This window comes from Seriola dumerili, unplaced genomic scaffold (genome assembly GCF_002260705.1).
Source record: "Seriola dumerili isolate Sdu_G_001 unplaced genomic scaffold, Sdu_1.0 BDQW01000290.1, whole genome shotgun sequence".
Classification (NCBI taxonomy): Eukaryota; Metazoa; Chordata; class Actinopteri; order Carangiformes; family Carangidae; genus Seriola; species Seriola dumerili.
In genome coordinates this window covers 4,226,732-4,241,810 of record NW_019174545.1, presented here as the reverse complement: position 1 = coordinate 4,241,810, position 15,079 = coordinate 4,226,732, and the positions used below count along the sequence as shown (strand labels likewise).

At 40.5% G+C, this 15,079-nt stretch overlaps 1 protein-coding gene across 2 annotated transcripts in view; it reads right to left on the bottom strand.

Moving 5' to 3' along the window:
- The window catches only part of fbxl17 (F-box and leucine rich repeat protein 17), a 211,750-nt gene that overhangs the window by 51,145 nt on the left and 145,526 nt on the right, over positions 1 to 15,079 (bottom strand). The window contains exons 9-10 of one of the 2 annotated variants that reach the window (XM_022757845.1): positions 13,315 to 13,391; positions 912 to 1,043 (exon numbers count right to left, since the gene is read on the bottom strand). In XM_022757845.1, the coding sequence (XP_022613566.1) occupies positions 931 to 1,043; positions 13,315 to 13,391 (190 nt within the window). In that variant the 3' untranslated portion in view covers positions 912 to 930. Of the gene's footprint in view, positions 1 to 911; positions 1,044 to 13,314; positions 13,392 to 15,079 lie in introns of those variants that run through there. The other variant, XM_022757844.1, reaches the window with a different exon arrangement.

Genomic DNA, 15,079 nt, shown 5'->3' with positions numbered 1-15,079 from the left:
AGGGGAGGATAGCCAGCACCCTGTGTCTGACACTGTGGCTCTTTGCCAGAGCTGTCACAAGCTAAGCCATATGAACACGGCCAATGCATTGCGTACTATGCCCATTCCCCGTCAATTAACTCATGTACGGCACTTTTGTCAAACAACCGCAAAACAGCAGGAATCATCTGGACAGAGAAATGAAAAAAAGCATGGACCTGAAGAAGTCAAAGAAACTGACACGAGGAGCCAATGAAAAGTGAGGGGTGAGAAAAGAACATGAAAGATGATATTAAGAATCCAAATGAAAAGTGACCTTTAAAACAGATTTTGCATTTAGATACTTCAGTAACCTTCCTGTCAGGAGGGGAATCCTACAGAGATAAAGATGGGGATCTTCTCTTGGACAGCGGCCACCAAGGTGGAGTAAACCATGGCAACGACAGGAGGTAAATGACAGGTCAAAGGTCAGAGCCAGTAGGAGGAAATGACATCAGCAGGAAGTATGAATAAACAGTGGGGGATAATCATCCAATACAAGCACTGACCTTGCAAGGGATTAGCAGCGGCATTATCTCTCACATATACAGATGTAGAAAAATGAGAGAGCCGGTGACCTTCCAAAAAGAAAGTTTGTAATTTGAAGTTTTATGTTTGACAGCAAATTAAACACATAATGTTATTACACTGCTAATTTTAAAGTTAACTGTTTAAACTAAAAAACTAAAAAATTCTCAAGTGATGGCATTTTGATGGTTAAAGTGATATTTTAAGTTACATACATTATATTAATTATAATATGAACAAATACTAGTTTTTAATTCATCTTTTATTGAACTCGAATTAACATGAGTTATGTGAAAAACCCATATAACACACGTGCTATTATTACAAATGTGGCTACAAAGTTTAGCATATTTTACATGTTAACAATTTCTTTGACTGTAAAGTTTAATTGTTATGAGAGTGAATCTTATAACACATTATGATGAGAAAAGAATCTTCTCTCTCTTCACACGTTTCCTGAATCTGAAGAGAGACCTGTAGCTGTCTCTTGTATTCACCTGTTACAATAAAATAAGCTTAGTCATAGATAACGTGAACGTTGTTTTCACATTCATTCATACAGCTGTTGCGTGTGTGTTATGCTTGGGTGTGTGGTTAATATTAGCTTAGTGATCGTTAGATAGCATACTTGCAACCTCAGTACAAACATATTAAATAAAACAGCACAAAAAAAAAGAAAAGTTATTTTAAGTTGAAGTAGCTACATGCACAGTTCTTCAGAGATCATAAGAAAAAGGCAACTGCCAGCAAAGCTTAAAAAAATAAAGCTTTCTTGAAGCCTCATCAGTGAGGAAGAAATCTCAAATGAAGAGCATGCCCTACAGCAAAAAGAGCCCCTGGCATTCTAGTACTATTACATGCTGCTTCTTCTTTCTGCCTTTTCAAAAAGCTGAAACTACAGTATCTTACTAAACAGATACACTGAATATTTTGTTACATGGTGGGCTTTGACTGACTTTACACCACTGTGGTTTTATGCATTGCAGAACTTTTCATATTATGAACCACCAAGTCAGATAAATGTAAGATATGAGAAAAAACACCAGAGGGCTTTTGTGATTACCAGCTGGATATTGACTCGAGAGACATTTTCAAATCAAAAGAGTGGAATTATGTGTAACTTTCATTCAGTGGGTTTAAAAATAAAGGAAGTGGTCTCAGACTTTTGAACCCCACTGAATGTCGCCAATATGGCATTAGTCACACATGCTGTTGACATTTCTAGCAGTGAATGATCTTGGCTCGCTCATTTGCACCGCAAAACCGTTTCTGTGGGCTTTCCAACATCATTGTGGCAAGACGCTGTCTCTTGGATACTGGCAGTAGGCTATTATCAGCTGCTGGCATTTTAAAATGTGTTCATCATTTTTGCATCTATACTTATTCATCTGTGTTCCAGCAAAGTTCCATAGTAGCAGCATAGTGTGCTTAGCTGTCCTTTCTGTTAGTCCGTAGTAAACAAGCTTAGTTAAAAGCACGGAACAAGCTCTTAACCTGTTAGCAGACACCTCCATTTTTGTGAGTCTGAAAACGATGCATTTCAAAATAAAAAGGCTGCTGTTCTTCAACCTTTTTGATTACAGTCAGACCTCTGGTCTCCTTTGAAAGATAACTCTTTAAACTTTATAACCAATCTGAACTAATTATGTGAGCAGCTGTTGCAGTGATATGCACAGACAATCAGGGGACTTAGCACTTTCAAAGCATCTATAATTTGACAAGATTGTGTGAAGACTCAATACAGTATGGACCAAAACACACCTAAAGAAGCGCTAACAAGGCCAAAGTGACCCACGAGTGGGGCAATGTATTCTAAAACAAAGTCAATATCATCTACTTTTTATATTGTGAGGATAAATTAGTACGGTTTAGCTTGGTAGCAGTACATTATAGTGCAGTAGTTTGTCCAGGTAATATGATGTCTGAAAAGTCATGAGAACATAAAATCAATCCAAAAATGTTAAGGAGAAACTATTGAAAGTAGTCCAGCAGCAGTGATGGTACTGGACCAAAACGATGGTAAAGAAATAAAGACTTCTCATGGACAGGAAGTGGGCATCTCCCTCAGCTAAGCTTTATCAGAGTGAGGCAGAGCTATAGAACCCACAGCAGGGTGCTTTAACTATTAAACACTCCCAAATCTGGTCCCCAACACACATCAACACCCACATAACCTACAGGACAGCTCCATTCACACCTGAGAGAGATGAGGAGGAGGAGGAAGATGAGGAAAGAGGAACAGAGCAAGACAGTGAAGTGTGAAGAAAATAATATGAGATAACAATAGAGAGAGAGAGAGAGAGAGAGAGAGAGAGAGAGAGAGAGACAGAGAGAGAGAGAGGAGCCTCTGAGTCATTATAGCAATGCAGAGCATTTTACACCTGTCCACGGGCTATATCGGTGCTACTATGAGGCAAACGCACAGTGGATGTGATGCTGCCTCTGGAGAAATACTTGTCATATCCAGACAGACACACACACACACACACACACACACACACACACACACACACACACACACACACACACAATGGAACTAATAAGAAAAATAAGAAAATGCAATGTCTCACTTCTATAAACAAAAACCTTACAGCCAGCAATAACAGGGACATCTACTACACGCTTACATAGCTTGGTGTTATTGAGTCCCACGGGCACACTTACAGCACGCTGTTATTAGGAACTACAGGGCTGAGATGATGGTGGACGAGAAAGAAAAAGAGGAGGAGACGAGGGCGAGTGAGAAAGAGAAAGAAGAACGATAGAACAAATGGACCATTTATATCAAAGCTTCATAAACACACATGGGGCCTATTGTTACTAAAGCCACCTCTATGTGGAACAGAAACATTATTGTCATTCACTGGCTCATAGATACATGATTACATGCTTTGGCACCATGTACACACAACACACGAGACACACACACACACACACACACACACACACACACACACACACTATAGTACACTACACAGGGACACATACATCTGTGTACACAGAGACAACCACACATTACCATATAAATCTGTATATACACACACACACACACACACACACACACACACACACACCCAAGTCAGTTCAATCCTTCTCCTCCATAGACTTAAGCGTAAAATAGCGGGGGCTTAAACATTTCTTTCCTTAAGTTACGGCAAAGTGTGTGTGTGCTGAAATTTGATAGTGTGAGTGAAGGAAGATATTAGCATGAGCTCAAAAGTGCATCTATAATATGTGTGTACTGCCTGTGTGATTGTGTTTGCATCTGAGTGTGTAAATGCAAACGGGGCTTGCCTGGCTGTAATCCCCGAGGCAACGGTGTGTGTGTGTGTGTGTCTTAGTGGGTGAGTGAGAGAGAGAGTTAGTATGTGAGTGTGTTTGTGTGTGACCAGTAAGATGGTAGACAGCGTAAGCTCCAGCCTTCACAGCTTAAGCCCCCCTCACTTTTCTCCCCCATAAGGCAAACAGTGGATAGACCACAGGGCTTAGCTGGAGAAAGAGGAGGAGAGGACAATATATGGAAACTAATTCAATTTCAGCCTCTTTGCGCTGCTCCCCAATCTGCAAATACCAGTGAAGGCTGATGTAAGGAAATGGAAATCTCGACTTATATACTGTACACTATGAAGAATCTGTAGATTGGAACCCTATGGAAGTGTACTTATGCACTTGAGCAGCAGTCTTCCAGTTAAATGCCTTCCCTGCGGAGGTTCAAGTCCGGCCTCCCGAGCTGTGTCAGCTCCCTCCTTACCCGTCACCCTCTCAGCTTTCCTGTCTATTATTTAATGAACTTTCCAAACTTGTAAATGGTGGGAGAATGGTCATCCTTCTTGTTCTCAACAGAAAGGCTATTCTGCAGAGTTTCCATGGCTGAAGCCAATTCTTCATTTACTTTTAGAGTTTTACTTATGGCATTGTTAAACAGAGCAGTTTGAAGAAAAGACAAATTCTAACACCAATTTGCAAATAAGGAAAAGAGTGTGTTTTATGCACTGTATTTCTCATGGTTAGTGCATTTGATTAAATTAAGATTCACTGTTTTTCTCTGCTTTCCATGAGGAAATTTTGAGGAGCTTCTTTTTTTTTCGTTTTTTTTTTTCATTTCATAAAAAAAAGACCATTCATACACCGAATGATTATTTGATTAATTAAGAAAATAACAGGTAGATTCATCCATAACGGAACTTGTTAATTGTTGCAGCCATTGATAACATAGAACAAACATTGAAACCTTATGCTGCAGCAACCAGGTGGTCTACCAGCAGTACTGAAGTCCAGCTCTGAGCCTGGTGAATTGCTGGTTGTTTTCCCCCGCGGCTCAGGAAGTCTCATTGATTTGCAGAGATAATAACCCACTTTATGAGTCTTTGCCCTCCCTGTGTCTAGCAACACATGTTACTCTCTCTCTCTCTCTCTCTCTCTCTCTCTGCCTGTTCCACCATCTTTCCTACCCCTCAAGGAGAAAACACCACCGCTTATGAATTTTCCTAGTATGTGCTATTTCTGTATACTCCTGCTCCATTGGTTTTTAGGGTCACAGCGTGATATGGAAAAGGGTCATGGGAGTTGGCCTATGGGCTTGGCTACCTCCGGTTCCATTGTTTTACGCTTAATGGAATTGATGTCAGGAGGATCGCGCCTGGGTAATTCTCCTGTCAAGCTGCATTGTGATGGTTACACTCCTTCCAACATTTAAGTTGCCAGGTGAATAAAAAATGATTCGACTCTCCTAGACCGAGGACCTCAAAAATTTAACCCAGTGATATGCTGATATTCACTGACCACTGAGCAACAGCTCCAATCTCTTCCTCTCAAGAAACATCATCAGTGATGAAATAACTCACTTGACTCAATTGTTTCTCCATAGAATTTCTCAATGGATTTATAAATAAATAAAAACAGCTGCATTGTTCTATGAATTGCTTTCAACATACTTGTACATGTATCTTTTAGTTCCTACAATGTAGTTCCTGGGTATCAGTACCCACACAAAAAGAGCAATACCATAAATCTTTGGTGTTTGAAAATAGATTTAAACAAACCTAATAGACATTAGTGAAACCAAAAAATATGTCATTAACACCAAGGCATGACAAAATGACTCTCAGGTTTGAAAACAGTTTTGCATGGCAGTGGCCATGAACATGAAAAGACCGAGCGATTCTAAACAGCAAACCATCCAACAGGCATAACCTTTTTCCTTCTCTATACAAACACATGTATACACACACAACCAGTCACAGTGGAGATACAGACGGACAAAGACTGTCTATTAACTTGCTCCCCTTAGCAGCCCACATAAATCTGCTGTACAGCTCTGCGCATTGTAATCGACTGCTTGTAGAGTTACTTTATTTACCTACTGAATGCCAGGCAGAGGGGAGCAAACACGCTATTACACTATCTAAGTTTACATCACATTATGTTTCACAGCACTTAGACTGTATGGTGGTGAATAACTGCTTAGCAAACAAACAAGATGGAGGGAAAACACACAAATGCTCAAAGAGAAACAGAGATGCGCAAAAGAAAGAAGGCAGAGAGAGAGAGGGAGCTACAGCCTTTTACACTGTTACCACATCATCATGAAGTTTGATCATGCCACATGTAGATACAATAACTGATCGCCTCGTTTAAGTCCTCCTCACTGTTCTTTTTTGCTGAAACTCCAGTGTTGTGTATACTTTAAAAATGGCACTATGTCACACAACCATGGCCTGCAAGACAGGGATATCACACCTGAGGGGTTTGACATGAACTGATGTTCCATAAATAGTAGAATAATAAAAAGCGAACACAAGCTTAAGGTTAAAAACTAGCACAGTAACTCTTGAGCTTTGAGGGTACCCTAATGGTTTCATCATATCCTATATGGGGGCATAACAATCACATGTCATTGTCACTGTCAGTGAGGTAGTTACCATGCTGTTTCAGCTGCTTTTATGCTAAGTAACCTCACCTTGTAAAAAGCACTGTGATACTCTGGGGAGTAAGTGTGTCAAAATTTGCCCAGCAGCAAGTGAAACCTGTTAAAGTACACACAGGCTCCCACAAGGGCAATGTAAACAAGCACAGAGTCACACGCACGCACGCACGCACGCACGCACGCACGCACGCACGCACGCACGCACGCACGCACGCACACATGCACACATACAGCGATTCTTGAGGTTCTGCTCAAGGGGAGGGGCAGGGAAGCCCCATCTATCAACGTTCGGAGCATTTAGAGTAAAGCACCTCAGATGAAAGCAAGAGCTGAAAGATGAATGGAAAGAGGGATGAGAGGGGAAAAGAGAGGAGGAAGAGGTTTGGTCTTGCAACCGGGTTCATAGCTTGAAAAAAAAAAAAAGAAGTGAAAAAAAAGGCGGAAAATGTAGATGCATGTTAACTATGTGAGAGCTGTGAAGGGGGGGAAACAAATAAGAGAATAAGACAAATGAAAATTGAATGACAAGAATAATCTCACAAGCTGACAGATGGGTAAATACAGATGGACATAATGAAATGCACAATCTGAGTAGCTCAGTCCCTCTTATACAACAACACAACACAATCACAACAGTCTGGTAGATAGGCTGTCATTGTCAAGATTTCCGATTAGGAGCAATAGAGTTGCAAAGTAGAAGGAGACGCTTGTTCAGGAAGTACTTTTCCCCACTTTTAATTCTCATTTCAAAGATTTTTAAATCATATCCTTAATGTTCCACAACATTGAACCAAAAAGAGTCACTGGATGATTCAACTATACTAACTACTAACTCAATTTTGTTTCTATTTTGTCAGGCAGATACCACGATACCCGCCTCAGTTCCCATTGCTATGGTGACACCATCAGTCCAAAGTGCAAATCAGAGCTGTAGCACATCCAAGACACTTCATAGTTGCAACTGGGAACTATACACACAATGCAGGGCTTATCCAAAACTGACTTGACTTTGTGTGACCGCTGTTTGTATTATCAGGTTTCTACAAAGCTTAGCTCAGCTTGGTTTCCACTTGTGTCAACAACACACAACAGAATTTGGTTGTTTGAAAGTGCTAATATTCTGCCGTGATGATTCAAACAAGAGAATTTCATGACCATCTAAGACTTGGAAGTGCTCAAAATGCCAGTCACCTCACATTGCCTATGCAAAAAATAAATGGGAGTTTGACTTGCATCACTCTGGAAGCCTGAAATAATTCCTCCCACTTCGCAACCGAGACCAAAGCTGCTCCTTTTCTTCCCTCGCACTCGCTCAGTCTCCCACAGGTGTCTCACTCGATCCTGTATTCGCACAGATGTACACAGGAGGCCGTGACTGACAAGGTAAGGGATCGTGGGGAGGCGTGTGGGTGAAAGAGGAGAATTACCATATGTAAAGAACGGAGGTGCCATGGTCTCTCTTTTTGTCTCCAGATAAAGCGGGTGGTGCTACAAGGGACAAGATAATCGCAGGTAGATATACACACACAGTGCAGACACACAAATGGACGCATGTGAATGCAAAGCACGCACGCACGCACGCATCACACACACACACACACACACACACACACACACACACACACATATATGAGGACAAAAGACGCACACAAACAAGTGCAAGAGGAGAGAGGAGACATGAATGTCTATCCAGGTGTGTTGAAGATACAGTATGGGCTGCTACCTGTGTACTGGTCGCTCAGTGAGAAGGACAGAAGGTGAGAAGGTGGTGTAGAGATCTGATTAGCACTGGGAGAGAGGCGGAGAGGGTTTTCCCATCAGGATCAGGTTTCAAACCCTTATCTTATACTGGTACTTTTATTTCTGCAAGGGTAATGGGCAGACTGTATCTGTAATCTGTATGCCTATGTGAATAAGGAGTTCAGGTGGTCTTTTTTTAATTTTCATGTACATGTGTGAATTGTTATAAAAAAAAAAAGTGGTGGGTGTTTGGCAAGTGTTGTCATGACTTTAACTGCGTCACTACCAGTCACCTCATGGTATCTCGCCATTCACTGGAAGAGAAGGGAAGGATATACTGTTTTTAAATGTTATTTTCCTTAACATTATCTCAAACCACTTCAATTAACCTCTCTATCTCATGAGCTTAGGAGAGGCCAGATTTCTTTACTTTGATTTTAGATAAAGCAGTGACATGCTTTTTTTTTTTTTTTCCAAAATCTACAACACAGGCAATCTGTTTCTAGACCCCATCATCTTGACTATCGCCCCATTTAAATATGAAATTAGCGAATGTGTTGGAAAGTCTCTGCAGCCCTCAAACCCCACAAGTGGCAGTGATAAGTGGGCACTCGGTAGATTAGGGGTTCTTAAACAAAGGGTCAGGTCTAAAAATTGCTCAGAGGTCTGCAGCTGGAGGGTCCCCTAATGAAAAGTAAGTTGCATTATCTAAATAAGCTTGGGACTCAGGGTAATACTAAATGTATTCCATATGTATTTCCCTGTTTTTGGAGTCCAAGAATTATAGAGAACTCCCAGTGTCTGAATAGATGTGGGTATACTTCATACACTGTTTCTGGATATCCTTGACCACATTTCTGTAGTTATAGAAATATCAAATACTGAGACATAAAATGTCAACTAAATTAATTGGGTTTTTTTTTTTTGAATCAGCGCTGCTTTGCTGAATTACAAGTTCTACTCAAAAACCATAAATTAGTTCTTAATGCAGATTAAACTCAATTCAGGTTTTTCACCAGAGCCAAAAATATTGATGATGAAGATCTCATTATCTCTACTGAGAATGGCACAAATATTGAAAGAGTCACAGAGTGCAATTATCTTGGAATTTGGATTGATGAGAAGGTAACTTTTAAATATCATGCTACTAAACTGGTGAGCATATTAAGGAAAAACAAATTGTTTTTTTCTATAGGACTAAAAGCTCTGTGTTGTAGAGGGACGCTTAATGAGGCAACTTTCTTATCAGTCTTGGATTATGGTGACATTTTACACATGTATGCTTCGGTTGCGACTCTGAAGCCCTTGGATGCTGTTTATCACTCTGCACTAAGATTTATTACCGGTGATAATTATAATACTCATCATTGTGAGCTGTATGCTAAGGTTGGGTGGCCCTCTCTCTCTCTGTGAGGCGTGACAGACACTGGGTTTCATTAATTTATAAGGATCTTTTTTTACACTATATTGTAAATGAGGTCTCTATTTCAACATCTCTGAGTTAAAATAAAGGTTGAATGAATGAATGAGTGAATGAATGAAATGACCAATGCCTTAAAACAAACAAATATTGTAGTTTAAGGTTTTTTATTTATCTTGAAATACTTAAAAATAAACAAATAAAGTAAATAATTTTCTACTGTACCTTCTACACTTAAAACTGCCACCTCTTGATACATGTGTGTGGATGTGGACTTGTGTATGTGTGGCAGGTGTTAATTGGTTTTGAGAATGTCAGTGAGACAAAGAAAAATGCAAAGTTAGAAAAGATCTTATCCTTATGTACAAAAAGATTAGGTATAGCACAAAGAAAAATGAGTGAAAAATGAATGAAAGACGGAGGAAATCTGGACGGTGCACTTCTAGAGATTTAACAAAATCTTCAGTAACATGATCATAATTCATCATCAATCCTAAATTACAGGTGTGGAAAAACCAACAGCTACTGAAATGCATAAATACGTGAATCAAAGGAACCAGGTGTTTAGCAAGTCTCTACACTTCCTTGATTACAACCAAAATGTTAGCTAATTAGATTTTATGTTCTTTGATGAATGAGAGAGAAGTCTAAGAAGTTCTTTTTTTTTCTCTCTCCACAGCACTAATAGGGCTTTCAGTAAGATCATTACGCCAAAAAAGCTCTATCCTCGCTTTTTCCATTTGTTTCCTTTGCCTCACAAAATAATCCCTAAAACCATCTGCACTGGGAGTAAAATTACATGTTGCCTCGCTCTCTCTTTCTGTCATCTAAACCTGTCTTTATGTCTCTCTCTCTGCCTGTCCTCAAAGCTTCTATAAAATCACACAGGAAGCAAAAGCTGGGAGGAAAAAAAAACAGAACACTCAAACGTAAGAGGCTTGTGGACATCTCAAATGCACTCAGTGAGGCCATTAATAAAAATAATTAGCACAGGAGATGGGCGGAAAAAAAAAAAACGGGGGCCCGGCTTGGCAGATGTAAAATCTCATTTCTGTTATTTAATTTATCAGAGACTGAAGCAGGAAATCCACCAATCATTTTGTTAGAGCGCAGAGCTCCTACAACAGGCATCTCTATCATGGAAGGACACACGTACACACAAATATAAATACACACAGACCCCATCATCAGCCAAAGAGGGCCAGAGGGGTCATTAGTGAAGGAAGAAGATCAGATATCACCAATTCATCTTGGTCAAAATGATTAGAGAGACACACAGAAAGAGAGGCATATATAAGGGGGTGTTTGTGCGCATTCCAGGTTTTAATGTACTATTGTGATCTTGGAGTCATTAATCAAACACCAGTAGACACACACCCACATAATGTTTCACACGCACGCACACACAGTTAAGGTTCGGGTTCAGAGAGGTCAAGGTGATTATTGTCACTGTAACTCACAGACATTGGCAGCAAACTGCAGCTCGTGTTGGAGAATAACCATTCGACTCTGCGGCAACACATATGACATAATCACAACTTCCTGGCAGAAACCTTGAGAATTTAATGCATAGCATCAAACCTTATTTTCCATATCTGCTGTAACTACTGAGTAAAACTACTGCAGAATAGGTAAAATAGTGGTGGTTCACTGAGGGCAAAAAAGATAAAGAACTCTCTGGAGTCCCCCAAAGTTAAGAAAAGAGGCCAACAACTGGAGCTGTAAATTCCTAACTACCGTGCCTCCATAAGTACAAAATGAACAACCATCCGATTCAGACAGATATAATGATGCAGCTTGCAATGGATCTGAATGGGCCAGCATCATCGATGTATGCAAAAAAAAAAAAAAAAACTGGATATCTTATTCCTAGATGTTGCCCTATTCAAAAAAGTTACTCAATGGGAACACAGGGCCTCTGCAGGATTGCACATTTTGAGGCACACTGAGCATGCACACTAGAGTCCTTCTCAAGCTGAGCCAGTAGAGAGCATACACCTTAGAAACTTCCTCTGGGCAAGACATCTGACTTCCTGTTAGCTCCCTCACACATATGAACAGCTTGACTTTGCACATTTTATTTGTGTATGGGAACAAGTCTTTTTGGGCCAGTGTGTTTTATTTGATAAGGTGGGTCACTATCACAGCCCAGGATTTCGCGGGCAGTTTCATGACTCTCCTCCTAAACTGGGTTGAATATGCGTCAACCACAACAACTACCAAACAAAACAAGTGAGAAAGAAAGCAAGATCGACAGGTAAAATAACTGCGGCAAGTTTCTATGACTGTTCAAGAACAAATGTTCAAGCAGGCTAACCTGTGGTTTTAAGAGCCGACATCATATATACTACAGCATCATACAAATCAAGTTAATCTGTACATCCGAATATTATACAATGCCTCGATGAGCTTTACAGGCCCACAACAAAAACAGCTCCCGACCCAGCCAAAGCTCCCTAAGCTCTCAAGCAAACACCATGGGACTAACAAGCAGAAGGCGTGCTTGTCTCTTATCTCAGTAGTCTTTTTGTGCAATTTTCAATAGTCTAATCACTCAGACAACAGCAAAGTCAAAAAAACAAGCAACTGAGGCAATAAGAACTTAAGAAAACTCTGTGAAATAAACAAGCAGAGGATCTCTTTAGTCCCTTTGTGCATTTTTGAAGAGGGAAATTTATTCAGACAATGATGAGTTAAGGTAATATAAAAGCAAGACAAAACTGCCACAAACCATTTCTATTGCAAGTATGTGGAACTTCATTAAAACAAAAGTCAAATTAAACTTACTTTGACAATCAAACTGAAGCGAATATGATTGATTCGAGTTAGGGCTTTGTTTTGACCACAATGGGGATTTTTGGTATTTTGATTTGAAAATGTGATTGGACCAAAGATATGCGACGAAAAAATTTTAAAAAAGGAACTTCAGATTGTGTCATATTGAACACCTCTTGAAAAAAGAAGGCACCAAAAAAAAAAAGTCTTTGGCTTCACAGCTGGTACCTCTCATTTGTGGAACTCCCTGGGGACACAAATGCACAAACAAACAAACGCACACACACACGCACGCACGCATGCACACACGCACACACACACACACACACACACTGGCATTGCCACAACTAAACAGACAAACCCAATGCCACACAAGGAATCAAATAATTCATACAAGCAGTGTTTGACAGCATTGGTGATGCTTCGGTACTGAAGTACTCCGATTGTTTATTGTACTGCAGGTGATAAAAGACTAAAATATTCTGCAAAGCATATGGCAGAAAGGAATCAAGCAGAGGAGGGAGGTAAAGTAAACAAAATGAAAAGGGGAGATGATGCTAGAGGGATATAAAGGCTGCCTGTCTGTATGCTGGGATGGAAAACACCTTGTATGTCTCCTGTCAGCCAACACTATAATCCAGAAACACAAGCAAATGCATAGAAATCCTACAGTAGAGCACAGCACGGTGTGAACATCTATGAACTGCACCGAGGAGATCCAACCTAACCTTGCTTAATTCTGTGTGAAACTTTTCAATAATATTTTTACTGTTTGCAAGTCTCATAAGGGGCGAGTCGTAAAATCAAATGAGTCCTGAATCATGGTAGTGACTGTGGGTAATAATGGTTATGATAATAATGTTGGAGGTTGACGGCAACAAAGGGACGGCGATTGAAAGTATCCTACCGTGGTCTGTGATTTTACAAGACACAAGGTAGAGCTCCTTCAGACTTCTCCCCTCCTTGGCGATGATTTCCACGCACCTACAGACAGACACAGAGAAAGAACAAATGTTTAAAGTGTCACCCGAGGCGTCTGTGTCCCGTATATTGTCTGTCACGTTCGCTCGAAGGCAAGACCTGTCTCCAAAACCCTACAATGCATGCACACACAGCAGCTCTCTCTTACACACACACACACACACACACACACACACACACACACACACACACACACACACACACACACACGCAGTAAAGGTTAAACAGTACAGCTGCAGGGTCATAACTGTTCGCATATTCTGCCTCTGCTTCTTGTAACACACACATTAATAATTAAACACCTGATCTGATTAAAGAAGCATGCACCAACACAGCAAGCAGTGTATGTGTGTATTTGTGCGTGTGAGCGCGCGCACAGACGAACACATATATAGCAAGCTTGCTCACTTCAAAGAGAGATATCTGCATTCAGCCCAGTGCCTGAGCCCACAGGACCTACAGAGTGTACGTGTGTGCGTGCGTGCGTGTGTGTGTGAGAGAGAGAGAGAGAGAGAGAGAGAGAGAGAGAGAAAGAGAGTATACACTAGGGAGGGCCGAGGGGAAGATCAGAGTATCTGTATCAAATGATTCTCTTTAAATGCCTCTAATGAGAGGAGTGTGTGCAACAACTAGATTTTGATCAACGCATTTGACCTATTAACCTTCAGGAAAAAACGTTTTGATCTTTATGCTGGTGTTCTATCATTAATATTTATGAGACAAAAAAAGACTCATAGCTCACACACACACACACACACACACACACACACACACACACACACACACACACACACACACACACAAACTGTATGGCTCTCACTTTAAAAGTGATGTTGAGTCGTCTTCTGTCATTGAGCTTCATGTCAAAGTGAAACAGGGAGCAATATTGAGGTATTTGTTCACTGTGCTCACACACTTTCACGCAACATGACAGACACCTGAGGTTATTCTCAAATGCACTGCTCATATTCATTCACTATCTGCCGGCTTATCTCACCATGGACCAAGTGTGATGCGTGAGGACTTGTTGGGAGAATTTCAGCTTCTTTCATGTTTTTTTATGCCACATCCTCACTATCGAGCAAACAGTGAGTGGAAATAAGTTGCAGATCAACAGGGAATTCGGTGCAGGGAAATTTTGAGGCTCTCAAACACAGCAGGATTTGTAAGCCAGTGTGTCTTTGCTTCAGGTTTCATTTAAGGTGACACTATTCACAGATGTCTTATTGCACTGTAGGATCAAGGAGAAAAGAAGAGTTAAAATGTGTGTCACACTTCCAAAATCCTTATTTCTGAGTGGAGCCAAAGCTGTTAAAATGTGCAATGGCTTATCTGTTTTAGTTCACTGGGCTGCATCTTCATATTTCACCTTTTCTATTACATTTCAGTTGCAGTGGTCCTGCGAGCCTCTCCATGTTATCATGTTGTCTTTTCCCCATTTTTTCATTCTCCCTTCCCTCCTCTCCTTGTTTGTTTTTCTCTCTTTTGCCCTGAATCTTACTTCATCCCACTCTATCAACCACTCGTCTCCTCTCTCTGTGGCCCACTCTAAGATGCGGTTTAGAAAAAAACTCCTCATTTAAAAAGAGAAAAACCTGTTGCAATTGGTCATTCCTGACCCAATGTTGTGCTCTAGTCAGCCTTTGATTAGATTCAGTTAAGCCAGCAGGATCACAATATCACGCTGTGCG